Source organism: Petromyzon marinus, chromosome 55, assembly GCF_048934315.1.
Source record: "Petromyzon marinus isolate PM22_M1 ecotype Great Lakes invasive population chromosome 55, UKy_Petmar_22M1.pri1.0, whole genome shotgun sequence".
Taxonomy (NCBI): Eukaryota; Metazoa; Chordata; class Hyperoartia; order Petromyzontiformes; family Petromyzontidae; genus Petromyzon; species Petromyzon marinus.
The window spans coordinates 9,524,428-9,552,308 of NC_133721.1; the positions used below are offsets into that span (position 1 = coordinate 9,524,428).

The 27,881-nt window shown below is 50.7% G+C and overlaps 2 protein-coding genes across 5 annotated transcripts; one reads left to right on the forward strand and one right to left on the reverse strand.

Annotated features, from left to right (window-relative positions):
• On the reverse strand, positions 1-7,317 carry SPCS2 (signal peptidase complex subunit 2). The gene is made up of 5 exons (XM_032974972.2): positions 7,163-7,317; positions 4,483-4,566; positions 4,028-4,188; positions 3,033-3,167; positions 1-1,732 (listed from the first exon to the last, which is right to left on the reverse strand). Exons 1-5 carry the CDS (start codon positions 7,253-7,255, stop codon positions 1,546-1,548), a joined length of 660 nt encoding a protein of 219 aa, XP_032830863.1. The 5' UTR covers positions 7,256-7,317; the 3' UTR covers positions 1-1,545.
• Positions 1,642-27,125, forward strand: LOC116954447 (uncharacterized). 4 transcript variants are annotated; one of them, XM_032974964.2, is made up of 8 exons: positions 1,642-1,758; positions 15,255-15,338; positions 16,260-16,541; positions 16,897-17,805; positions 18,904-19,005; positions 19,725-19,880; positions 20,827-20,901; positions 21,697-27,125. In XM_032974964.2, the coding sequence occupies exons 2-8, from the start codon at positions 15,257-15,259 to the stop codon at positions 23,178-23,180; spliced, it is 3,090 nt and encodes a 1,029-aa protein (XP_032830855.2). In that variant the 5' UTR covers positions 1,642-1,758; positions 15,255-15,256; the 3' UTR covers positions 23,181-27,125. The 4 variants fall into 4 exon arrangements, with proteins under 4 accessions (XP_032830855.2, XP_032830854.2, XP_075908452.1 ...); XM_032974963.2 differs by lacking the exon at positions 1,642-1,758 and adding an exon at positions 12,763-13,582; XM_076052337.1 differs by lacking the exon at positions 1,642-1,758 and adding an exon at positions 12,763-13,582 and having other exon boundaries at positions 16,260-16,538.
• Positions 27,126-27,881: the final 756 nt, after the last annotated feature.

The following is a 27,881-nucleotide window of genomic DNA, read 5'->3' on the forward strand; positions in this document are numbered from 1 at the left end:
ATCGTTACAATGCATTGTATTTAAGAAACCCTTAGCTTCACAGACTTGTCTCATCGTGTCCCTTCAACACCTCCCCCCCGCTCCCAACGACCGCCTGTGCTTCATAACAACTGCAAATAATGACAAGCGATAACCGGTACAAGCAAGTTACTGCGAGGCTAAATGTTCGTAAAAATACACAAGCATGCGTTTTGTTGGTTATTGTTTCTTTTCTCGACGAGCTCCTTAAACAAACACTCGGCACAGTTCGTAGAAACTTTTACATGAAAATTACCCAGTCATAGAAATACTTGAAACGGTGCGTTATATGCAGTGCCCTTTTTGAACGAACGGTACATATGGGGCATATGATGAACTTCTAAGTAAACGTGAAAATGTGACTGGTCACTTCATCAGTACGAGGGGATGAATGGATAACGCTGGACTGGTAAGTCGGCAACTTACTTTCTGTGCAGCCTCATACTGGAACATCGCCACCCCTTGCCTCACGCATTTGGCTTCAAATCCCACCCAAGCACACGTGGATTCTCAAAGGCCTTTTAACATCATTTTACACATTATTTTTAGTTTTTTTTTTGCCTTGGGGTCTTTATTTGGTGGGGTTGTTCCAATCACTGGCCCCCGGTTGCTTTGTCACCTTTTCTTTTCTCTCCATAAACCTTTTAGCGCTCTACAGCATTCGGCGACCTCTGGCCAAAAAAGGTACTTAAAACAAGTGTAAATAAACGAAGGTTATTTTCTGCGTGCGATCCACCAACCCCACTTCAAACAAACCCCGTGCTTCTCAGCCGCTGCAAACGACGGCTGCGCGACTTTCAAGGGAAAGCGGTGGGCGTACGACCCACGCTGTCGAAGTGGATCCCCATTCGATCGCGGACACCGCAGCGACACCCGAGATCCTGGCTTCAAATCCAGAGCTACTGTCTATCCCACCTACCCACCCGCCAAAAATTGCATGAAAACGTTCTTGTGGAAATTAAGTTTGATTGGCGGCGTTCGCGAGGTCTCCCGACGACCGCGCGTGTAAACAAAGCGTGAATGAGTCACGTGTATTGTAGCCGCGCATCGATTGCGCAGGGCAGGCCCCTCGAAGGACGGTCAGGTAATGGGTGATCGATGTCTCGATGTCACTTGTTTTATTCAACACGATGCGTGGATCTGCCTGTGGGTGGGGTGGGGGGGGGGGTGCTTTCTGGGTTTTCAAATGGGGGAAAAACTGCTTCACGATTAAATGGCAACAACTGAACTTAAGCAGCGGAACAAAAGGCGGAAAAGAACAACGACCACGACAAAAAAACTTCGTAAAAATTATAACGCCCACCTTTTAAGAAAAGCAACTTTATTTTTTTTTGTTTTGCTTCGCTTCACGTCGTCCTGGGTTTTGTGGATTTTATTTCCGCCGTCGGCCAAGCCTCCCTCTCACTTGGATCGCAAAACGAGCACATTTTTTGACGACGCTCCTGTTTTCTCTGCCCCGCGTGACCCCGCGTGACCCCCCCACGTGACCCCGCGCGACCCCCCCCCCCCCCCCACGTGACGCCCGCGTTACTGCGTCTTCTTGCCCCTGGACAGGCCGTCGTGCAGCTTGGACACCTCCGGCTCAAAGAGGTCGACGAGGAGGAGGCCGTTCTCGTCGAAGAAGTTCGCCACGGACTTGGTGAACTCGCTCTCGCGGTGCCGACCGCTCTTGCCGTCCCTGAAGGTCATCTTGAGGGTGTAGTTGTCGTCAAACCTGCGGGCGCGCGAGATCGGCGTTAGGTGAGCGGCGCGGCACCAACACAACAGAGCCAGTGAGCCGGTAACCCCGTAAGGGAGTCTCCGGCCTGTTAAGAGGATTCCTAGGTTATCAAAATATGTATTTACACTGGAGGAATCCGATGAGCTGTGAAGCTCTTTTTCACAGATTGCCCAGTAAAGGGGGCGGGTCAGAACGTTACAACATTATAAAAAACACGATAGAGAGGAGTGCAAAGTACAGGGAAAGGCAAACAAATCACTTAACACATATATACAAATAAAAATAAACTATTTTTATTTTACCAGTTAAGGCCCACTGAGCTTTTAGCTTTTTTTCAGAAGCGACCTGGCCACAAATGGTCCGCAACGAAGTGGCTTATCACGTGCAAATTAATAGCACCCAAGTCATCTAAACAAATCTCGACGCATGTTTCTACGTGTGGAGGGAAGAATACTCAAGTAAGCGGCAGTTGAAACAATGCTGCGAGGTCATAGCCAACCGATTAGCATGGTTGGCTACGCATGGCAGTGCCGAAGAAGATACATTAAGTCCCTCCGGCCCCTCACCCTGCCTCTGTATAAACTAAGCAGATCTTGACAAGATTGACAGCAGGTAGCGCAAGTGGTGAAGCAAAGTGTGGGTGACTTCCACCACTTCCAAGACGTTTGGCTAGGCACGAAACCAAAATACCCTCCCCGAAGGGTATATATAAGCCCTCAAGACACTTCTCATGGAGGCGTGAGAAGTTTCTCGAGTGTATAAGCTGGCGGTTCAGAGCACGTGATCACGAAGGGCAATGCATTGGAGTTTGGACCAACAGGCCCAGTGATTACCTTTTAAACTAGATTTTTTTTTATTTTACCAGGTAAGGCCCACTGTGTTATGCAGCTCTTTTTCAGAAGTGACCTGGCCATCACAAATGACGGCTCAATGAAGCCGATTATCATCGTGTGGAAATGTATAGCAGACAAAATGCTCTAAAACGCACTTTGATTGTGAATGCGGAGGAGAAAAACCGGAAGACGCGGAGAGAAATCCATGTGACCACAAGAAAAACATGCAAACTCCTAATATACAGGTGTCAGGGTCACGATCGAAACCACGACCTGCTATATACCAGGCGAGGTAGTTAACATCTCACCACCTTTGACGCAAAACCACAGGTGCGTGCGTTAGGCGCAAGCGAGCTTACGCACAAACGCACACGTGGGTGTTAACGTTTAAAACACGACATCACGAGACAGGGGACAGGGGGGTGGTGGTGGTGGTGTTGGTGGGGGTGGTAGCCCCTCACCGTTTGATGCCAGAGGCGAGTGTCCACGTGTTGTCGGGGTCCAGGCCTGAGCGGTCCTTCTCCTTGGCGACCAGGAAAGTGTTCTGCTCCACGTAGGAGGTGTAGACCGTCAGGAACACCATGAGCAGGAAGTACGTGTGGCGTCCGTCAGGGAAAGGCAACGCTGGCGAGGCGCGCGCCGCCGTTCAAACGGCACACTTCTAAGGACAACCAATCACAACCAGCGTACATTTGTACACCAGTGCAGCCCTTACGTCAACCCACGGAGCGGGTGCCATCAACCATCAACCACCCCCCCCACACCACCCAGCCCAACACCACCCACCACCGCCTCCCCCCTACAGAACCTAGCCCAACACCACCGCCCCCTCCACCACCCAGCCCAGCCCAACACCACCCAACCACCGCCTCGCCCCTGCGCAACCCAGCCCAACACCACCCACCACCGCCTCCCCCCTACAGAACCTAGCCCAACACCACCGCCCCCTCCACCACCCAGCCCAGCCCAATACCCCCCCCCCCCCCCCCCCAACTACCCCACCCCTTACCTAGCCATTCAGGTCCGTGTGGATCATTCAACCATATTTCACCTTGTCAGTGTAGGTCAGTAAATGGGATTTTCAGGACCGTTTCAAATAAATCGCTCGCCACTGATGCTATCCGTGACAGGGAACCGCAATCCGGTCTGCCGGGATCACAAGCGCTGGAGTAGTGCCCATAGCAGCCTGAGCACGGCGCTCTGAACCCAGCAAACCTGAGTTGGATTCCCTGGCCGTGGCTGATGTCCAAACCAATACCGCGCTGCCGCCACCCAACCTTAACCAACGCGCAATGACCAACGCGGCCAAGTACAGCCAAACAATCCCCCCAAAAGGCTTGTCGACGCGTAGGTCCTCGTACGTTACAATCACGTGCACCGGACGCTGGACCGGCTTTCCCGAAGGGGAAAACAGGTGAACCCCCCCCCCTCCCCCGAGCGAGCGCGAGGGGGATATGACGCAACGCAGCAGACGAGGATGGTGCGGGACTCGGGGAAGGGGTGCAGGTAGTCCCAGGCAAGCGCAAAGAGCGCAAAGCCACAGGACACGGTGCAGATGAGCAGTCGGCAATCGATGAGGCGGAAGTTCTCCTCGTAGACGTAATTATCCAACAGCACCTGCGCTCGAAACACGGCCCATGGATAACCCCCTCACGTCAACATTCTCCAAGAAGTTAAACATATCAATGCCATTACCCGCCATTCGCCACTAAGTGACGGCGTGACGTCACCACTGCGCCTGTGCCAGGCTGGGTGCACCGAGGTCACGTGAAGTGTCGAAGGCTCGCTGACAGGAGGCCACGGCAGAGGCAGGTGCCATGGGTTTGGCTGACTGAGATTACCGGTAGATGCACCAGCTGTACCCGCTGCTGTGCCAACTTAAGTTCAACACACACACGCACACGTATGCACCTTCTTAGCGGCGTCGTCCAAGGCGTTTTTCACTGCCGTGCCGTCCCACTTGTCCACCTTCACCGGCTCGTCGTCATTCCTCCGCTGCGGGAAAACAAAACGGTGGCTCACTCTCAGCTTGCCCCATCCCCCCCGAATTCCGATAACAAAGACAAAGATGACCCGGCCGCAGGTAGCATTCGTGGCAAGCGAGTGATATCTGAACCGGTCCTGGGCCTCCACCCCACACCCTTCTCATCTTTACCAACCCACACTTACCAGTATGATACAGAATGTCCAAACAACTCCACAGACCAACACGGCGTGGGCAGGCCTTCATCCGGCCTTGAATTTACAAAGCGATGTCAAATTATTACGTTGTTTTTTAGGCAAACGGCCCCCTAAATGGGCGTAGAAAGACAACACTTTCCAACAACACTTTGTTAAGCAGCGGCAGTGTTCTTTGCTTGGCACGCCTGCCTGCTGATGAGACCCAGAAGGTAAAATCCGGTCGAGAGTCTGCATGCGTTCAAACAAATTCCGCTGGTTAACAAGGTAATATTCACAATATTTACCGGAGACAATTAACGGAAGGCGATTGTTTGTTATCATCAGCCATGGACATTGCAGTTCTACATTCAGGCCTCCCCTCCCCTAACCGATCGCTCACGATACTGGCATGTAACTATCCACCTAGACCAGGGGCCGGCCACCAAAATAACAAGAACCACCATTATTTTAGAACTCGGTAAAAAAACAAATCAACGTTTCAAGAACCACAATGCTTGTGAATACATCTAGAGACGGCGGTGCTTAATAAACGACGTCACGAAGCGGTCCTAAAAAAAGAACCGCATGCGGCTTCGTAGTTGAAGGTTGCCGACCCCCTGACCCGAGACCTCGTACGCTGAACTTCTTTCACGCCGTACGTAGCCAACGGTGCTTAATCGGAGGTGCCTTTTGAGTTCATTTCACAGCTGTGGTTGGCGGCGTCCGCGCTCTACCGTATTACGACATCTCTCGTCCGCCACGCTGTTATTATTCTTGACCGTCTGCCACCATCCCTTCTCGCCGTGACGTGTCTCATTTGCCCTGCGGTACGGTCTCTAACCCACGCGTTCCTCCTTTAAATGCAATTCCACGGGTGCATCGCTCCATGATTTTGCGTCTGCTTTTAACGTTGCAATATTTTTGGGTATACGACCGCGTTTCTGAACCACGTTACCAGGCAGTGCAGTACAGATTAAACGCATTCTACGTTGGACACATTTTGTATGTTACCCTTAATAAATCGAGCACAGCTTTCCAAAGGAACTCCCAGCCAACCTGCTATCGTCCAGCTCTTAAATGTAATTTCAACGTTTCGTTTGACGATCCGACATCAATAACCGCCCCAAGTTCAGAATGAGAATATTGTGTTTATACTGGAGGAGGAATCCGATGAGCTATAAAGCTCTTTTTCACAGATGTCTTAGTCGGGGTTACCGGGGTAAGTTCGTTGACACACACGCTCTGTCGTGTTCCGAGTCGGATCCCTGTCTCGGTAAGATATCTCCATCTGAACGAATTTCGAGAACGTGACACGCCAATGTTCACGCAATAACAAAGGGCCGCAACATTCGGGTCAGGATAACAACATTTTTTTTAGCAACAGCAACCATATTCGATGCCCACTCAAGTTATTTTAAAGTGTATTTGCCTGCTATAAATGTCCACGTGATAAGCCACTTCTTTGAGATATAATTTGTGGCCAGGTCGCTTCTGAAAAAGCGATATCTATACTGTATATAGCTCAGTGGGCTTTACCTGGTTAAATAAATAAAAAGTTAGTGTTATTAGATACCGACGACCCCTCACCCCCCACCCCCATCAAACCGCTACCATATGTCTCATTGTGCTCAATGCCACGCAGGATGGATTCCTGTTTTTATTTTATTTTTGAACAATGCTGCTTGAAGACTTGGCAGGAAGCCGGTCCACACAGTGAAGAGATGACCAACGCTTAAGATCCGACAGGATGACAGGAGTCTGAACCTAAAATAAGTGCAATCAGTGTGGGAGGCGGACCGACTTGCGTTGTTACAGTGGACGGTGCACTAAATAATACATTGTATCTACCTCTGCGGTGATAAAGTTGGATCTACAGTGGTTGGAAGCGGTTTCTGGGGAGGTTATTATATTAAAGGCTTGAGATAGAGGGAGATTTGAGGCCTTAATCCAGCAGTGGATTGATCATGCCTGCACCTGATTATATTAGCAGACGCGTCATGCTTCATAAAGTCATCAGTTGAAGTCGTACGGTATCTAATCGTGCCCGCATGCGCTTTAACTACGAATAATGCCAAGTATATATAGTGTATATATAAAACGATGCCCTGTGATTTTCATGAGTTAATAACGGGGATAAATTACGAGGCAGCGCACGGACCACGAGCCCGCATAGGCGGCGCAAATTGGACAAGATAATCGATTGATCAGAATCTTGAACCTCGCGTGCCAGGCTAGGCACACCTCACGTACCAGACTGGATGCAAGCACCGCGCGTGCCAGGCTAGGTGCACCCTCCTCGCGCGGCACAACGGAGGCTGCGGGACCGATCGCATTCGCACGTGAACCCGAACGTCTCGCACGCCGAGGAGTCGGGGGGGGAGTGAGGATGATGAGGATGAGAGAGGGAGGTAGAGGGGAAGGCGGCGGTCACCTCGAGGCCCCCATTCCGCGCCGCGCCGCGGGAAGAAGACGAAGAACCACCACCAGCGGCCGCCATCTCTCGTCTCTCTTTTACGTCTCCCATTGGTCGGCGCGGCGCCCCGTGACCGGCGCCCCAGAGCCAATGGGAGGGGAGGGGGGGTGAGTTGCTCGCGGTGGCGGGGGGTTGTTCTGCCACGCGCCCGCGGTGACGTCACGCGGTGGGGGGGGAGGCGGTGGGAGAGGGATGTTGCCTGACCAATCGCAGCGCGTGCGGTTTGCGGGGGGGTGGGGGATGATGGGTGGAGGAGCACCAATCGTGGGGCGTGTTGCGGTAGGGGGTGGGAGCGGTGAGGGGGGTACCGATGGGGGCGGGGAAGGGTGAGGGGTGGGGAGATATGCGGACCAATCGCGGAGCGTGTGGTGGCGGGGGGGGGTGGAGTTGAGGGGCTTACCGATGGGAGGGCTGGGTAAGTGTGAATGCGGACCAATCACAGAGCGTGTGGCGGTAGTGGGGGGGTGTGCGGACAAATCTTTGGCGGTGGGGGTGGCTGTGCGGACCAATCGCGGCGCGTGCGGTGTTGGGGGGTAGGAGGGCTCCCTACCGGTGAGGGGCGGGGGCGGAGAAGGGTGGGGGCGGACGACCGGCGTCACGTGACGCACGTCGATTCTCAATGATTCCCATTTGTTTTGAATCGATTTCTCTCAGCGTCGCCCTGGTAGCCGGAAGCTCAATCCACCGCTGGATGAACGCATTCCCCTCCCCCCCCTCACTCACCCTGCCACGGTCCAATGTTGCTACATTCTATCTCACCCCGTACAATAACTTATGTGATCACTCCATCTTCGCGGTGGTCGTGTTAATGTGACGTGTATCACACTTGGGCTTGCTACTCCGATGTTAGCCTTGAGCACCACTGGAGTGATAGCCACGGTGTTCGATTACATTGCCACGGTGCTGGATTACATTGCAACGGTGTTCGATTACATTGCCACAGTGCTGGATTGCATTGGCACAATGCAGGCTTACATTGCCACAATGCAGGATTACATTGCCACAGTGCTGGATTGCATTGCCACAGTGCTGGATTGCATTACAACAATGCTGGATTACATTGCCACAATGCAGGATTACATTGCCACAGTGCTGGATTACATTGCCACAGTGCTGGATTACATTGCCACAGTGCAGGATTACATTACAACAATGCTGGATTACATTGCCACAATGCAGGATTACATTGACACAGTGCTGGATTACATTGCCACAGTGCTGGATTACATTGCCACAATGCAGGATTACATTACAACAATGCTGGATTACATTGCCACAATGCAGGATTACATTGACACAGTGCCGGATTACATTGCCACAGTGCTGGATTACATTGCCACAATGCAGGATTACATTGCCATAGTGCTGGATTACATTACAACAATGCAGGATTATATTGCCACAGTGCTGGATTACATTGCCACGGTGTTCGATTACATTGCCATAGTGCTGGATTACATTGTCACAATGCAGAATTACATTGCCACAGTGCTGGATTAGATTGCCACAGTTCTGGATTACATTGGCACAATGCAGGATTACATTGCCACAATGCAGGATTACATTGCCACAGTGCTGGATTACATTTCCACAGTGATGGATTGCATTGCCACAGTGCTGGATTGCATTGCCACAATGCAGGATTACATTGCCATAGTGCAGGATTACATTACCACAATGCAGGATTACATTGCCACAGTGCTGGATTACATTGCCACAATGCAGGATTACATTGCCATAGTGCTGGATTACATTACAACAATGCAGGATTATATTGCCACGGTGCTAAATTACATTGCCACAGTGCTGGATTACATTGCCACGGTGCTGGATTACATTGCCACAGTGATGGATTACATTGCCACAGTGCTGGATTACATTGCCACGGTGCTGGATTACATTGCCACAGTGATGGATTACATTGCCACAATGCAGGATTACATTGCCACGGTGCAGGATTACATTGCCACGGTGCTGGATTACATTGCCACGGTGCTGGATTAGAGGCCACTACTGCCAACACGTTACCATCATGATTATAATATTTGACCAATCTTCACATTGCATCGACACGCGTGGATGTAATCAGTTACGTACTCCATAATCTACAGAAGTGGTCTGCACTCATTTTCAGAGCGCGTGGGTTGGGGGCACGTTCGCCGATAAGACATCATCAGTGTTGGTGCCGCCACACATTTGAAACAATTGGGGTTTGACAGCACGTTGGGGTGTTTTCACACTTGTGTATAAACTCATTTTTAAAATTGTATTTTACCAAGTAAGACCCACCAAGACTTCCAGGTTCTTTTTTCTGAAGCGACCTGGCCACAAATGATAGCTCAGTGAAGTGGCTCATCATCACGTGGACATTTGAAACTTATGGCGGGACCCCGGGGTCCCATAAGGCCCCCCCGGTTTCTCGCACAAACTGCGTTGCGACGTCATTTCATGTCTGTTGAAGGCGAACTATACGGCAGTCTGTTCCTCCCGACGAAGCTCTCTCTACACGAAGCGCTAATCAAAGTTTTCGTCCTCGCCGCTGCGCTCGGACGGCGCGACAACACGACGATCCGCGCCAGGCGAGTCGCGAGGTTTAATGTGCGCGTTGGGGACGGAGTCGCCAAACATTTTTTTATAAACGAATTCATTGCGATTATGAATAAACAAAAGGTTCATTCATAGCGAGCCAAATACTCCGAGCGCACGTTCATTCTAAATGTGGAGGGGGAAAACCGGAGGACCCGGAAAACAATCCCACGCGTTCACGTGGAGAGAGACACGCAAAGAAATAAACAGCAGCGGGCGTCAGCGTTGGTATAGAGCCCCCGACCTCCTGCATACCAGGCGAGGTAGTTAACATCTCGCCAACCTTGCGTGTTGGGGGCCCCGCACTGAAGGTCACCAGGGGCCTGCGTGTGGCTCACGGGGCTCTTGCAGTGGAGAACAATGAGCGATTTTGACGCTTGGTTGAGACAGGGATAGGGGGGTCATTACAGAATCATAATTTATTCTGGAGAAATCCGATGATCTATGAAGCTCCTTTTCACAGATATCCAGTAGCTCGCAGATGTCCAGTAATACTTCGATATGCAAATATTCGCTTTACGAATTTTCAGTAAAACAACCTCTGGATTTAGAACCATTATTTTAATTGTAATTTAAATAAAGTATTATAAATTTCACGGAAATTAATTAATAGCAATAAAATTCCATCTACAGTACAATATCAATTAGGAAAACATAATTAGATGTTTCATGAGCGTTGCACATCGCGATGAGTAAAATAATGTTCGTTTAAATCTTGACTTAAAGCTTTCGTGACTGCAGGAATTCACATTCTTTGGGTCTTTCGGTAAAGTCACGTAGATAGCTTCAAAGAAAATAACAAAAAAAACTACGACGTTTCGATCACAACACAAGCAATCGTCATCAGGAGGAAAAAAAAAGGATGACGATCGCTTGTGTTGTGATCGAAACGTCGTCGTTTTTTGTTATTTTCTTTGAACTTATCTACGTGACTTTACCGAAAGACCCAAATAAAATGTTTGTTTACATTCGTCTCAGCCAATCAGCGCGCAGCAACGCACTGCGTACAGAGCTATGGTGTTTGGTGGGTAATTAAACCTTATGACTTGCACCAACGACTACACTGGCCAGTGTGAATATATTTTACAGGACACTGTTTCTTTATTTTTGTCAGTTTTTTTATTTTAATACTATACAGCATGACATATTATTTTAAATAAAACAAAGTATTTGTTTATGCATGTTGAACTTCTTTCGCACCGTATGTACCCAACCGTGATAATCGGATGTGCAGGGGGGACAACAAACTGGGTCTCTGTGTGAGTCTATGGGTCTCTGTGTGAGTCTATGGGTCTCTGTGTGAATCTATGGGTCTCTGTGTGAGTCTATGAGTCTCTGTGTGAGTCTATGAGTCTCTGTGTGAGTCTATGGGTCTCTGTGGGAGTCTATGGGTCTCTGTGTGAGTCTGTGAGTCTCTGTGTGAGTCTATGGGTCTCTGTGTAAGTCTATGGGTCTCTGTGTAAGTCTATGGGTCTCTGTGTGAGTCTATGGGTCTCTGTGTAAGTCTATGGGTCTCTGTGTGAGTCTATGGGTCTCTGTGTGAGTCTATGGGTCTCTGTGTGAGTCTATGGGTCTCTGTGTGAGCCTATGGGTCTCTGTGTGAGTCTATGGGTCTCTGTGTGAATCTATGGGTCTCTGTGTGAGTCTATTGATCTCTGTGTGAGTCTATGGGTCTCTATGTGAATCTATGGGTCTCTGTGTGAGTCTGTAGGTCTCTGTGTCAGTCTATGGGTCTCTGTGTCAGTCTATGGGTCTCTATGTAGGTCTATGGGCCTCTGTGTGAGTCGGTGCGTATCTGTGAGTCTATGTATTTACTTATGTTAAACTTATTGCGCACCGTACGTATCCAGACAGTGTTAATAGGTGTTTACAATATGAATGGTAAGTTATGACGTGTTTATTGTGTGAAATGGTAAGTTACGAAGGCAGGGAACGCATCCTAATTGTACCAATGTTATAAGTTATTCAATATACGACGTTTCGATATACGAACAAAGCTGCAGGGACTCATCTGCTTCGTATATCGAGGGATTACTGTGATCTCAAATCTCCTACCACGACATCCTGCGGCCTTTCCTATCAATACAATTGTGGCGAGATGTTAACTACCTCTCCTGGTATACAGGATGTCGTGGGTTCGATCCCGACCTTGACGCCTGCTGTAGTATATTTGGTAAATGGGACCTTTTTTGTCAGTATCAAAGTATGAAAAAATAAGAATAGTGTTTCCCCTTTCTGGCAATAAAACAGGTGTTAAGATGTTCAAACACCAAATATAAACTTTCGCAAGGAATCATGTCCGCATTAACCCCACGTATTTCTGATGGAAATGCAAACTAAAGCACACTCTGGTAATAGAATTGCATTGTCTTTTCAAACTGATTGGTCTTCGCCAAGGCATTCTCTGGTCTGACACTGGTGAGACTAGGCCACAATGCCATGAAGAACAAGGCTGTCCTCAGGTGGAGGCCAATCAGTTTCAAAGACGATGCATATATAGAGTAATTATCAGAGCATGGTAAACACTTAGGATTTCGCGACCAATATAATCCATAATATCGGAGTTTTTTTGGGTTAGATCGCGTAAATATAAATGTGTCATATTCTTAGCTCTTTCGGTAAAGTCACGTTGAAGGGAAACAATAAAATAATGAAATATATGTTTTATTATTTTATAAGTTTATAAAAATATGTATATTTTATTATTTTATTTATTCTTATTTTATAATACAATATATATTTTATTATTTTATTGTATACCCTTCAACGTGACTTTACCGAAAGAGCTAAGAATATGAATTGCCGCAGTCACGAAAGCTTTAAATCAAAATTTAAATGTGTCGTTAAGCACGGCACAGCCCATTAGTAAGGTTTGTCACGTAAACAGAACACGCCAATTCGTTACAGCACACCCGTGTGTTGGAGAGCAAATCTGCAGATCGTACTCAAGATTGCAAATGTTGTAGATTTGCTCTCCAACACACCGGTGTGCTGGACTAGTTTCATAGTTTCATTTATTTTGGTATAGCCCTGTGAGCCATTCGGCTCTTGAATCGGGTGCAACCGCAACAAACAAAAAAAACATGAACAAGAAAAACGTCTTAAAGTGACTACGCGCAAACAGAAACAGCCAGGAAAAAACTGCATCTTCAGAAGATCTTCAGAAGATGACCGTTTGAGTTATGGTCGAAACGTCGTGAGAATTTGTTATTGTTTTATATATATTTTATTATTTTGTTGTTTCTCTTCAACGTGACTTTACCGAAAAAACTAAGAATATGAATTACTGCAGTCACGAAAGCTTTAAATCAAAATTTAGTAAGGAATTGGCACGTTCTGTTTCCGTGACAAACATTACTCCTAATTGGCTGTGTCGGGTGGTGGCTTTAACGACACATTCATATATTTACGCCATCTACCCCCCACCCCGCCCCCTAAAACAACCTCTATGATGGATGACGTTGATCGCGTTAATGAACTACCCCTGAAGCATTGCGTACACGTGCGGAATCGACGCCAACGGAATCGGCACCTTGTGGAGTCGACAACCGACGTAATCGATCCGCCTCACGCCGGTTTTCGGGCACGGGCAAGTTATTGCCTTGGGGGTCTTCTCGGCCCCGCAAGTCGAGTGGCGGCAAGTCGCCTCCTCTGCCACGACGCCGTGTTCCTCCCGTGTTCCTCCCGTGTTCCTCCCCCGCTCGCGCCGAGAGCACGGGGAGAGAGAGAGAGAGGAGGCAGGCGGGCGGGCATCGTGGAGAAATCCTCGCGGCGTCGCGCGAGTGGAGGGAGGTAGGGCCTCGAGATTCCAAAAGCGCCACAGCGGCCCTCAGGTCATCCTGGGGTCGCCAGGACCCCGGCCCTAACCCTGAGCCTGGCCCTAAAGCAGATCCTATCCACAAACCCTGATCTTAACCCTAGCACTTGATCTTAGCTCCATTCATGATTCTAACCTCAAGCCCTTATCCTAACCCTAGCCCTGATGCTTAACCCGTGACGCTGACCCTAGCCCTGATCCTAACCTTGATCCTAACCCTAGCTCCGACTTTTAACACTAGTCTTGATCCTAGCTATGACCCTTTCTCTAGCCATGATCCTAACCTTGATTCTAATTCATAATAAAGGTGTTTGGGTTGGATCGCGTTATTTATAAATGTGTCGTAACCCTCCACCACCCGACACGGCCAATCAACAAATAAGTGTCACGTTGACCAAAGACCAATAGTTCACTACTTTAGCCCACCGGTGTGTTGAAGAGTGAATCCACAACATTTACAGTTTGAGTACGACGTTTCGCTGGTAATTACATCCAGCATCATCGGGCAATTCGCCAGAATGGTAAAGCCCTCGCTTGCTCCCGGTCTTAAATAGAGCAGCAGCAGAGTGACGTCATCATTTAACTCATTTCAGGTGCAGTGATTTGAGGCAGAGGGGGGTATTATAATTATATAATCGATTGGTAATCAGTCAATGGTTATAATTAGTAGTGATTCTAACCCTAGCCCCGACTCTAACACTAGTCTTGATCCTAGCTCTGACCCTTTCCCTAGCCATGATCCTAACCTTGATCCTAGACAAAACCCTCACCTTCAAACCATCCCTGTTCCAATGACCATAACCCCAGCTCTGACCCTTGCATTATCTCTGACCTGACCTCTCACATTGACCCCAAACACCAACTCTTGCATTGACTCTGACTGGAGTATTTTACCCACACCGTGGCTGTAACCCTATCCCTGACGATAACCATGATCTTAGCTCTCACCCAAGCATTCTAAATCTCTCTGACCCTGGCTCAAACCCTAAGATTATGACCCCTGGATTAGCCCTGGTCCTAACCCTGATAATGGCATTATCTCAAGTGCTGAATATATCTTTAATCGTGACCTGATTAACTTTGACCGTTCATCTATCCCATCCTGACTCCTGCCTTAACTATAGCCGAGCAAATGACAATACCATTAACTTTGCCTCTATCTTAGCCTTAACCCAGACACTTTTAATGATGAATCCATCTCCAACTATCGAATTCTACAGATTAAAGTTAATCGTGTTAACTGAATGCATCTCTTGGCTTCATCAGGTCACAAGATCATCAGCTGATGAGATCACCCAGAAATGACCTCTGCACGGAACGCGTATGCTTCGTACCTTATTGAACATTTGGGTTACAATTGATGAATTGAACAAACAGTAAAGCGAGCTGTACTGAAACTCAAAACGTGCGTCAATAACATAAAACGAAAAAAATATAATTGGTGACGTTTCAGGCCATGGCTATTTTTTCACAACACATTATATACTTTACCTACCATCGCCTGAAGTGTCACCTGTTACATATGTTTTATTTTGAGGCAAAAGTCTTATTGACACGTGTTGTTTTTTTTTTCTCTCATGATATTTGTGCTTGTGCACCACCATGTAATTCGTATAGCATTGAACGCTCTGTCCCTCACACCGCCAGGCATGGATGTAAATGCGAGCCCATCCAGGGACGAGGAGCAGCGCGGTGCCAAATCTGCACACCGGATCTCCGACCACAGTGAAGGTGACCCACAGAGAACTCGATTACAGCTGCTGGTGGTTCCAGCGTTCGTACAGCGCAGAAACAGGGCCTGACTGAGTCAGACGTTTAGATAGCACAGCGGCATACATGTAGCGGGCTACACTATGACGATTAGTCTCTGAGATGGAGAACAAGTGCCCGTGGGAAATATTGGCCTGGGAGGCCCAGAGACTGATGGTTGTAAATGTCATTTTACTTTCAACCGGTGATATAGAAGTGTTTATTCAGTAAAAGCGGTACATAACCACAACCCGATAGCAGCCAATGCATGCTTACATTTCACTGGTAGGGGAGGGTGAAGGCAAATGGCAACTTCTGATAAAAGCACACTCCTTCGTTTATAACAACACTACATTTGATCTTAGCTCAGTTGCTCTTGCTCCGATGGGGTGTGCCTATGTCCACTTTTTACGACATTTGAAAATAGTCTCTAGGCTCAGTGATGCACCCTGGGAAATGATAATGAATTTATTAAGTAAAGTTTATGCCTGTTGTTGCGCTAGTGTGTATTTAATTGGGGGGGGGGGGGGGTGGTATTGTAGTGGTTTGTGCACTGCGCTATGACGAATATTTGAACCGGTCCTGGGCCTCCTCTAGATCGACTCAGCCTTAAATAATTACCTGGTGCGGTGTGTAAACATTAGCATTCGGGAACGGAATCAGAAGAGGCCATGTGGGAGGGCGTCTGGTATAGTTTGGCGCCAGCTATCATAGAGTGCGGTCGTGTCGTTACAGTCCCCTGCGGCGAGTACAATGTCTTTAAAAGCAGCGGCGTTACGCCTCTCTAAATAAAATGAACGCTGAGCCGCTCGCGTGTCCTGAGATTCGGCGGTGAACGGGGACCCCCACGCCCTGCAACCTACACGGGGGGGGGGGTCTGTGTCTTAATCGGCTTGCGCGCAGGGGGAGACACGGGAGCCCTCGGGGCGGCCGCTGACTTCGAGTCTCCCGCGTCACCTCTGCTGGGCGCCACGGACGACGACGTCGCCGTTGAGCGGCCTGGGGGAGCCGGGGATGCGAGGGGCCCAGCGTGCCGGAGGCGCGGGGGGCGCGGGGGACGGGACCCCGGTTGGGACGATCCGCGGGGGGCGCAGAGACGCAGACGGGGAGCGAGCGTCGCTGGGCCGAGCGTCGCTGGGCCGAGCGTCGCTGGGGATGGACCGCAGCCTCCCGATGGCACAGGTGGTGAGAAGATTAAAAGTTTTGCTCCGATGGGTTTCGGGGGGGGGGGGGTTGCTGCAACCGCGACGTCCGTAGTTTCGTTCCACGTGCTGCCGGCTTCTTTAGGAGATTAATTCCCAGCCGCCTGGAATGGTGGGCTTGATTGTAACTATAAAGTATTTATTTCATCATTGTTATTAACAATGCTTGAAACGTGTGTCAGACAGCCTAGACATTCTAGTGATCTTGAAGACGTCAGAGAGCTTGGGACTATTCAGGCTGTTTGACATCTCCAAGCTAAGAGGTCTGTTCGTTTTTTTTTAAGGCGCTCTATGCAGTCGGTCACTCGACCTCCGCGCATGTCCGCTTGTGAGTGCAGAAGGCAGAGACGCGGTGGAGGGATGCACAGCTGAGGTGAGGGAGCCCCCGAGGAGGAGGGGGAGGAGGAGGAGCGCGCGGACTCGCGGCGAAGCGGGAGAAGCGGTCACAGTGGAGACGCCGACCCCGCCGACGGACGTCGCGAGCAACGGGACGGGGGAGGGGGCGGGCAACCCGACGCCGCCCCCGCGCCTCCCCCGCCCCCGCGGGCGCCCGCGCCTCGACCCCAAGCCGGCGGCGTGCGGCACCTGCGCCAAGATGTTCAGCGGCCGCCACGACCTGCGCAAGCACGAGCGCACGCACAGCGGCGAGCGCCCGTTCGCGTGCGAGCAGTGCGGCAAGGCCTTCGCGCAGGCCTCCGTGCTCAACCGCCACCGCCGCTCGCACACGGGCGAGCGGCCCTTCATGTGCGACGAGTGCGGCAAGACGTTCTCGCTGCGCTGCAACCTGCAGGCGCACAAGCTGGCGCACGCGGGCGAGCGGCCGCACGCCTGCGCCGAGTGCGGCAAGGCGTTCGCGCAGGCGCGCTACCTCGCCGTGCACGCCAGGAAGCACGCGGGCGCCCGCGACTTCGTGTGCGAGCGCTGCGGCCGCGCGTTCGCCCACTCCGCCAACCTGGCGGTGCACCGGCGCGGGCACACGGGCGAGCGGCCGTACGCGTGCGAGCGCTGCGGCCGCGCCTTCGCGTGCGCCGCGTGGCTGGCGCAGCACCGCGCCTGCCACACCGGGGAGCGGCCGTTCCGCTGCGAGGTGTGCGGCCGCGGGTTCTCGCGCGCCTGGGCCATTGCGCAGCACCGCAGCGTGCACACGGGCGAGCGGCCCTTCGTGTGCGAGCTCTGCGGCAAGGCCTTCCGCACCAAGCAGATGATGGCGCGCCACCAGCGGCAGCACGGGGCCTGCGCCGACGAGGGTGGGTGGGCCGCGGAGGCCGCGCGCTCGCTCCAGACCCTGTGCGACTGTCGGTCTCTGGCCGCCGCGCTTTTATTTTGATCACCGCCACTATCGGGCCTGTCCCCCCCCCCCCCCCCACAGTGTTGAGTTTAATCTGTCTGTGGCAAACGCTACACGAGCCGCTTAACATATCGTCACCGCGGCGAGATGTTAACTCCCTCGCCTGGTCTATAGGAGGTCGTGGGTTCGATCCCGACCCTGACGCCTACTGTATATTTGGAGTCTGCGTGTCTCTCTCCCAGCGGTCGCGTGGATTTTTCTCCGGATCCTCCGGTTTTTCCCTCCATATTTAGAAACATGCGTTTAGACTATTTGGCTCCTTTAAATTTCCACACGATAAGCCACTTCGTCAGGCTATCATTTGTGGCCAGGTCGCTTCTGAAAAAGAGCTACGTAGCTCAGTGGGCCTCGCCTAGTAAAATACAAATAGTTTAATAGTTTTTACTTAGGACAAGTAGAGAGGTCAACCTAAGTGCTTATGTGTCAGGTGTTTGACAAAGGAATAGTGTCCGTGTTGCTATGGGGGGCAGAGATCTTAAGTTTCTGTTCATTGTTGTAGATGTAATTGGATAGGTAGGCAAGGTGCCGATAGGTGTAGGAAGGAGGGCAGTTTGCCGAGACCGAAGGGAAGACCTCAAGTGGTGGCGGTTGTGGTGGTGAATCTGTAAGAATGAACCACGGAGGTCAGGTGTCGACCGTGGACAGAACCGCCGGATATAACGGCTTGAAGGAAACGATGACGAGGTGCAGTGGCACCGATAGCATTGACCGCGGCTACCTGTTGACCCAGGCCTTTGGTGAATGGAACGTAGTGCGATGTGTGAAATGAGCAGAGACCAACGTGAAAAGGATGACGTCCTTTTCACGTTGCTCCCTGCTCATGTCGTCCTCGTGTATGTACGTTATGTTGAACTTCTTTCGCGCCGCACGTAGCCAACCATACTAATGGGAGGTGACGAGGGTCGATTGATGCGGCGATGGCTGAAGAGTTATCGTCCGTGCCACGGGCGATGGCTGGTCGGGTCTCATCCCTGCCGGGGTTGTCTCATCTCCGTAGTGGAGGACGCCCCCCTCTCGTGCGGCCTGGAGGTGCTGGCGCCGTGGACAGTCGAGGTGGCGACCTCTTCCCACCTTGTCACGTGCCAGGGCGTCATGCAGGGTGAGTCGTGGCGTGTAGGCCTCCGCCACGAGAGGCTGTGTTGGCGGCGGTGGTGGTGGTGGTGGTGGCGGTGGTTGTGGCGATATATGGAAAGACAGATGTATGGAAAAGCAAAAATTTGGGTCAGATCACAAAAGTAAAATGCGTGTTGTAAACCCTCCTCCACCCAACACAGCCGATTATAAAAGTCACCTGAATAAACCTGTCACTTTATTACTGCTTTAGCAGCGCCACCAGTGTGTTGAAGAGCAATCTACAAAGTTGAGCAAGATTGTTCGTAGCCAACAGTGCTAATCGGAGTATGCGGGGGAAGGACAACAACCTAAACACAAAAAGCACTTGTAAATAAATGAGTTATAAATCTAGATTTAAAATTACATAACTCCAGTGCCTTCCTAATATCGAATAGAAGAGCATTCCAGACGGCCGCAGTAGCACACCTGATAGCGCTCGATGCGGTGATCTGTCTTTGTTCGACGGCCAGCTAAAAGCCGCCGCCGCGGCTGCTGCGAGGACGACCGAGGCCAGTACTAAGTTTGGAGTCGATCTGGGATTTGATTGGCAGCCGGCGGGGGGCTCCGTCGAACGGAGTCATGCGACGACGATTCGGTTCGATTTCACTGCTCGCGAAAATACCCACCGAAGACCGCTCGTGCAGTCCCCTCGATGCCGTCGGTTGAATTGACGCATCTGCGCGATCCCCCACGCTCGCTGCCCAGGCCTGGGGCCCGGAGCGGCTAACGCGCCGCCGCCGCCGCCGCCACCGCCGCCGCCGCCGTCGATCAAGTTCGTCGCCGTGGAGCCGAGCGAGCTGCACGAGGCCGACCTGAGCCGCGTGCTTCGCGAGGTGCTGGACCGTGGAGGCACCTACGACGGTGAGGGGGCAGGGGGACGGTGACCCGACTTCGCTTCCCGGTCACGGCCGCCAACACCGTTTGATGCTTATCTGAACCTGTCCGAGGCCACGTCTAGATGTTGGGCGCCACGGTGGCGACGTTTAACTACCTCGCCTGGTATGCAGGAGGTCGTGGGTTCGATCCCGACCCTGACACCTGTTGTATATTTTTAGTTTGCGTGTCTCTCTCCCCGTGGTCACGTGGATTTGTCTCCGGGTCCTCCGGATTTCCCCTCCACATTTAGAATCAATGTGCGTTTACAGTATTTGGCCGCTATAAATGTCCACACAGTAAGCCACCACTTCGTTGAGCTGTCATTTGTGGTCAGGTCGCTTCCGAAAAATTAGCTAATCGCTGGTAAAATAAAAATAGTTTCATTGTTTAACACTCAACCTGAAACGACCATCTGAAGGCGGTGCGTAAACATCAGCACTGGGGAGATGAAGGGCGTCGGTCGCGGTGCCTCGTGTACCGTGCCGGTCTTCATCGTTGCTTTCGAGCAGGACTTGAACTCGACATTCTGTTAAATACTCTTCGGGCGATCGTTGTTTGTGTATGGCGAGTGGCGAGCGGTGGTATCGTGGTTAGCGCACTGTGCTTTCCGAAACCTGGCCACCAGTTTTATTCCCGCTCACAGTCAACATCAGCGGTGGAACATCTGAATCGGAGCGAGATGGCGACGGCTTGGGGAAGGGCTTCATCCAGCAGAGGATCGACCATGGCAGATGATGAATGGGATTCAGCGTTAGCACCCTGCATGGTTGAGAGACATTTCACTGACCCTTAGGTGGTTCAAGATGCGAGCAAATTGATCCCGATAACTAAAATGATCGTGAAACGAGCGGTAGAAAGCGTCTTGTTTGGAAAATGCTCAGCGCAAGATGTTATTTTAATAATGGCATTATTCGTTTTTTTTTTGTTGCAGACGAAGATTGTGACCCTGCGAATGAATGCACACAAGTGATTATTCATATTGCTTCTGTGACCCCAGTGCAGCCAGGTGAGATTGTGCGGTGACGTCTGTGTGGTGGTCATTGCATGTTTGTGTAAAAACGTCAACGTTGGGGAGACAAAGGCGGCCGGGTGTGGCGGTGGCCAACACCCTCCTCGTGTGCCGGACTTCGTAGGTACTCACTTGCCCCAGAAGTCTGTAAAGTCTATAGGGGGGATCCTTATACGTGTACAATAAAGGCGACGTTTCAGGCATCGGGCCTTATTCATAGCACATGGGCCTCCCCCTAGGTCGACTCATGGGCTATGAAGACGGATCAGTACCCGAAACGTCGCTTGTTAAGTATTTTGACTTTTAAGGCCAGTGTGACGAATGGCAGTTGTTTTTGTTTGTTTGTTAACTGCTCTTAGGCATCACCGCCAATGCAGTAGCATCACCACGATGGAGAGACGTTAACTGCCTCGCCTGGTATGCAGGAGATCGTGGGTTCGATCCCGAACCTGACACCTGCTGTATATTTGGAGATTTCATGTCTCTCTCATTCTGGTTGCGTGGATTTTTCTCCGGGTCTTCCGGTTGTTCCCTCCATATTTAGAAACATGCGTTTAGAGTATTTGGTTGCTATAAATGTCCACGTGATAAGCCACTTGGTTGAGCAATCATCTGTGACCAGGTCGCTTCTGACAAAAATATATATATATAGCTCAGTGGGCCTTGCCTGGTAAAATAAAAAAAATGGTTTTAGTTTAGTTTATAATTTGTTTACCACAGAGGCGTGTGTGCTTATGTCTAATTTTGGGAAGGGCTTTATTTTTCATGTACGTTTTGGACCCTCGCTCGCAGATGAAGGGGGGGCGTCTCTGACAGAACCAGGTGCGGAGTCCTGCCCCGAGGTCGCAGCTGAGCATGAGCAGCACACGGAGCATGAGGAGCACGGGCAGCACGGGCAGCACACGGAGCATGAGGAGCACGGGCAGCACGGGCACCACACGGAGCATGGGCAGCATGAGCATCACGAGCAGCAGGAGCATCACGGACAGCACACGGAGCATGAGCAGTACCAGCAGCACGGGCAGCATGAGCAGCACATGGAGCACGGGCAACACGAGCAGCACATGGAGCACATGGAGCACATGGAGCACATGGAGCACACGGAGCACGGGCAGCACATGGAGCACATGGAGCACATGGAGCACATGGATCACATGGATCACGGGCAGCACACAGAGCATGGGCAACACGAGTTCGTCGCGGAAGCCTCGAGCACGGGCGGCGTGCAGGAGGACGTGTCCGCGTACCACAACGCGGCGGCTGCCGGCGTGTGGGGCCAAGACAAGGACGACGCGGCCGTGGTGATCGTCATCATGGGTGCCACGGAGGAGCAGCGGCAGGAGGATAAGAAAGGGGAGGAGGGTGATAAGGAGGGGGAGCAGCGCGAGACGCGTCCGAGAGGGGGGGCAGCCGTCGAGGATTGCGAGGTCGACAGCGCCACGGACGTGATGGAGAGGGCCCCTCACAGGCCCGGCCGCCGCAAGAGGGCCGTCTCGGCGGGACTGGCGTGCGGCGTCTGCGGGAAGCGCTACTCGCGGCGCCACGACCTGCGCAAGCACGAGCGCACGCACAGCGGCGAGCGCCCGTTCGCGTGCGAGCAGTGCGGCAAGGCCTTCGCGCAGGCCTCCGTGCTCAACCGCCACCGCCGCTCGCACACGGGCGAGCGGCCCTTCATGTGCGACGAGTGCGGCAAGACGTTCTCGCTGCGCTGCAACCTGCAGGCGCACAAGCTGGCGCACGCGGGCGAGCGGCCGCACGCCTGCGCCGAGTGCGGCAAGGCGTTCGGTCAGCGGGCGCACTTGGCGGCACACCGGCGCGTCCACACGGGCGAGCGGCCGTACGTGTGCGAGGAGTGCGGCCGGCGCTTCGCCCACTCCTCCAACCTGACGCTGCACCGGCGGCGCCACACGGGCGAGCGCCCCTACGTGTGCGAGCGCTGCGGCAAGAGCTTCGCGCGCGCCGGCTTCCTGGCTACGCATGCGCGCAGCCACACGGGCGAGCGGCCGTTCGCGTGCGAGGTGTGCGCCCGCGGGTTCGCGCGCCGCTCGTGGCTCGTCATGCACCGGCGCTGCCACACGGGCGAGCGGCCCTACGCTTGCGTCGAGTGCGGCAAGGCGTTCGCGCGGCCCTCGGAGCTCGGCACGCACCGCCGCATCCACACGGGCGAGAAGCCCTACCCGTGCCACGTCTGCGGGACGCCGTTCCGCGTCAAGCACCACCTCGTGCGCCACCAGAAGAAGCACGCGGGGGAGGCGGCCGGCGTCCAGCCGTCGTAGCTGGGCGCTACGAACCCGGCGACCCGGGTTCGATTTGCGCTCACGGCCAACACCGGCGACGATTATCTGCTTTCGTCCTGGGCTTCCCCTGGGTCGCGGTGTGTAAACATCGCCAGCGTGGAGACGAGGGCGGCCGGGCGTGGTGCCGGCCACACCACTCCCCCGTGAGCCGTGTGCCGGCCTTTAAAGGTTCCGCTCACCGTGTGAATGTGGCGTGGCTGCTGTGTCTGGCGGCTGGGAGACACCTACTGATGAATGGTGCCAATGAAGTTCAGTCGGTAGCTTGCGCACGATTGGCCTAACGTTTACAGCAATGCCCCGATTTACGTCTTCCCCATTTTAAGTCGCAAATACGTCGTCACTTTATTAACACCGCTACCTGATTTACGTCCGCCTCAAGCCCACACTCACGTCGCTGACAGCATCGTCCGTCCTCTCTCCTTATCCGTCGTCGCACCTTTCAGGAACACATCCCCGACGTAAACCGGGGTGTTACTGTTCATCCACAGCGTACTCATTTATATTGCCTGTATTTGACACGTACTTATTTAGTTGCTTGCAAATTCGTGTATTGTAACTGACCTATATTAATGCATTTTGGTCGATTATTTGGCGATTACTGCATTGGCTGTGGTGCACAAGCACAAGTAAAAAAAAAACAGCCTTAAAAGGAATATAAATACTGTAAATATGTGATGTTAGATGAAATTCTCCTATTTCAGAGCACGTGAATCGGCCAGTGAGTGGCGAATGTGTTGAGATTTTTTTGTTAACTAATTATTGTTGTTGCTAATCTGAGGTGCGGGGGGGGACAAACTGAACACAAAAAGCAGTTCTAAATAAATTAGTTTTTTCAATCTTTATTTAAAAGTCCATAACTCCCAGTGGCCCCCTAATATTGGAAGGAACAGCATTCCAGACAGCCGCAGAAGCGCATCTAAAACAGCCTTAAAAGGAATATAAATACTGTAAATATGTGATGTTAGATGAAATTCTCCTATTTCAGAGCACGTGAATCGGCCAGTGAGTGGCGAATGTGTTGAGATTTTTTTGTTAACTAATTATTGTTGTTGCTAATCTGAGGTGCGGGGGGGGGGGGACCACAACAAACTGAACACAAAAAGCAGTTCTAAATAAATTAGTTTTTTCAATCTTTATTTAAAAGTCCATAACTCCCAGTGGCCCCCTAATATTGGAAGGAACAGCATTCCAGACAGCCGCAGAAGCGCATCTAAAACAGCCTTAAAAGGAATATAAATACTGTAAATATGTGATGTTAGATTAAATTCTCCAATTTCAGAGCACGTGAATCGGCCAGTGAGTGGCGAATGTGTTGAGATTTTTTTGTTAACTAATTATTGTTGTTGCTAATCTGAGGTGCGGGGGGGGGGGGACGACAAACTGAACACAAAAAGCAGTTCTAAATAAATTAGTTTTTTCAATCTTTATTTAAAAGTCCATAACTCCCAGTGGCCCCCTAATATTGGAAGGAACAGCATTCCAGACAGCCGCAGAAGCGCATCTAAAACAGCCTTAAAAGGAATATAAATACTGTAAATATGTGATGTTAGATGAAATTCTCCTATTTCAGAGCACGTGAATCGGCCAGTGAGTGGCGAATGTGTTGAGATTTTTTTGTTAACTAATTATTGTTGTTGCTAATCTGAGGTGTGGGGGGGGGGGGACGACAAACTGAACACAAAAAGCAGTTCTAAAGAAATTAGTTTTTTCAATCTTTATTTAAAAGTCCATAACTCCCAGTGGCCCCCTAATATTGGAAGGAACAGCATTCCAGACAGCCGCAGAAGCGCATCTAACAACCGCGCCGCCGCGAGAATGACCGCAGCGGCGATTGCCAAGGTACAGATTTAAAACGCCAAGCGGTTATTATAATAACATTAAAAAAAAACAACACGTTCATCCATAACACTTTGTGTGGCCTTAAAAGGTAAAATATATAATAGGTGTCTTCGGGAAATGGCCCTTGATAGCACACAAATAGTGGTTAGAAGAGTGGTTACGATGGAGTGGGTTGAAAAGTCCATGGTTGTGTTTCCACACTGATATTGTCCATCGTGCTTGTAAACTTATGTTGGATACGTTGCCTATACAGCAAACGGTGGTCCAGATGTCTTGTGACCCCCCCCCCCCCCCAATTCTCTTAACCTGAATATTTTTAATAAACAAAAATGTTAGGGGTCAACTGGACCACTCTGTCCAATACCACCTCCCCCTGAGTTCAAATGTATCACATGTAAATGAATGTGCATTGTTACACGTGTGTACATTAAAGTTAACAATTCATGAAATGAACCGTATGGTGGGACCCCGGGGTCCCATAAGCCCCTGGCTCTCGCATAAACATTATAATGTAAACAAAAACTTTGTTCTTTTTCACCAATGGGTTTGAAGGATGGTGGCCAGTGTTGTCTTGTTAAACTATGCCTTTAAAACTGAAAACTGCTTACCTGCAGTTACCTCTATTTAAATACACTATCGAAAAAATAATTTACACCCCTCTGTCAACCATCGTGTTTCTCGGTGTGGATTTGTGAACACACTTTGTAAACAGTACATAAAATATTACGCGTTTTCAATGCGCTGTTCATATGGTAACAAGCGTTTATACCAATGTTACTCTACAGAGTAGTGGGTCGCCGCTCCTCTTATCCGCATTGATACGAGCGCAGTATGTGGGGACTATGGCTTAACCGCAAAAAAATAACCGATCTGCACAGATGCATACGGACAAGAGAAGTATTATACTGGTAGGAACGAAGTTGTAAACTGAGTGTACCAGCCTGCAATAGATTAATGTGTCCGTCCGTCCGTCCCCTTTCAATACTTTAACGAAGTGAAATCTCGTGCTGTTGGGTGTAAAATCAGCAATAGACAGCGCAGAGACTCGATATGTCTTATTGCACCCAACATTTGGAAGTCACATGATCTCATTTGCGAACTAATACCAGCCCACCCTGCAGGGACCTGTTCAAACAGAAAGGAATTAAACGGTGCAACGCATCTCATCTGCGAAATATCTGCAGGTACTAGGATTGTCATCGATTGATCCTGGCAGCAGACATTGGTAGGTCACAAATAATAATGAAGAGAGCAGTTTCACCGTATTACGCATACCGCGATGCCAAATAAAGGACTTGCGTCGTGCAGGCAGTTTGAGCAGCTTTGAATAAGGCTTGTTATGATCCTGCCCATACCCGAGCGTGGAGTGAGTGCATTCGCTTGTTCATCTCTTCTGTGCGCATTCGTCCTCGCTGATGCGCTTGGGCACGACGTGACACAACAGAATGATCCACGCCAGGCGGATCGCGACGTTGATGTGCGATTTTGACTTCCGTTTATTCGGGACCCTGGGGTCCCGCCATAAGGTTCAAATGATAGCTTGCACTAATTGGGGCGGGGGAGGGGGGGGGTCACAAGACATCTGGAACACCCTGTACAGGACCTCCTCAGTACAAGATATAGTATCACATTTTAATGAATGTACACTGTTACACGTGTGTACACTAATGTTCACAATTCATGCAATAGCATGAAATGATAGCTTGCACTAATTTGGGGGGGGGAGGGGGATCACAAGACATCTGGACCACCATGTCCAGTACCTCCCCATAGTACAATATATAGTATCACATTTGAATGAATGTACAGTGTTACACGTGTGTACACTAATGTTCACAATTCATACAATGATAGCTTGTACTAATGGGGGGGGGGGGGGTGTCACAAGACATCGGGACCACCCTGTCCAGTACCTCCCCCATTTTTTTCTAGTACAAGATATCACAATTGACTGAATGTGCAGTGCTACACGTGTGTTACGTGAATGTTAATTCACGCAATGCCAGCTTGCACTGTGGCTCTGCGTGGGTTGTTGTTGTTGGCGGAGTTGAATAAAGTTTCACTTGAGACGTCAACAAAAAAAAACTCGTGCAGATTGTGTTTTTGTTTCTTCCACCCGCTCTGAAACAGCCGTGATTGGAATGAGGTCAAGCCACGTGGTGATTTTTTTTAACGTGAATTGAGAAGGGGCCCAGCCATCCCTTCACAAGTAACGATGTTTACCGAGATGCGCAGTGCTTGCCAGGGCAGGGGGGGTCCGGCAATCAAAATAACAATAGTAATTTTTTTAATCGAATTAAGTACAAAAAATATATATTTACTTTGAACTTCATTCGCAACGTACGTAAGCCAACCGCGCTAATCGGAGTTATGGCAGAACAACAAACTATAGGTCTGTGTGTGAGTCTATGGGTTTCTGTGTGAGTCTATGGGTTTCTGTGCGAATCTATGGGTCTGTGTGTGAGTCTATGGGTATGTGTGTGAGTCTATGGGTTTCTGTGCGAATTTATGGGTCTGTGTGTGAGTCTATGGGTCTGTGTGTGAGTCTATGGGTCTGTGTGAGTCTACGGGTCTGTGTGAGTCTACGGGTATGTGTGTGTGAGTCTATGGGTCTGTGTGAGTCTATGGGTCTGTGTGTGAGTCTATGGGTCTGTGTGTGAGTCGATGGATCTGTTTGTGAGTTTATGGGTCTCTGTGTGAGTCTATGGGTCTGTGTGAGTCTATGGGTCTGTGTGTGAGTCTATGGGTATGTGTGTGAGTCTATGGGTTTGTGTGTGAGTCTATGGGTTTGTGTGTGAGTACAGGTCTGTGTGAATACGGGTCTGAGTCTATGGGTATGTG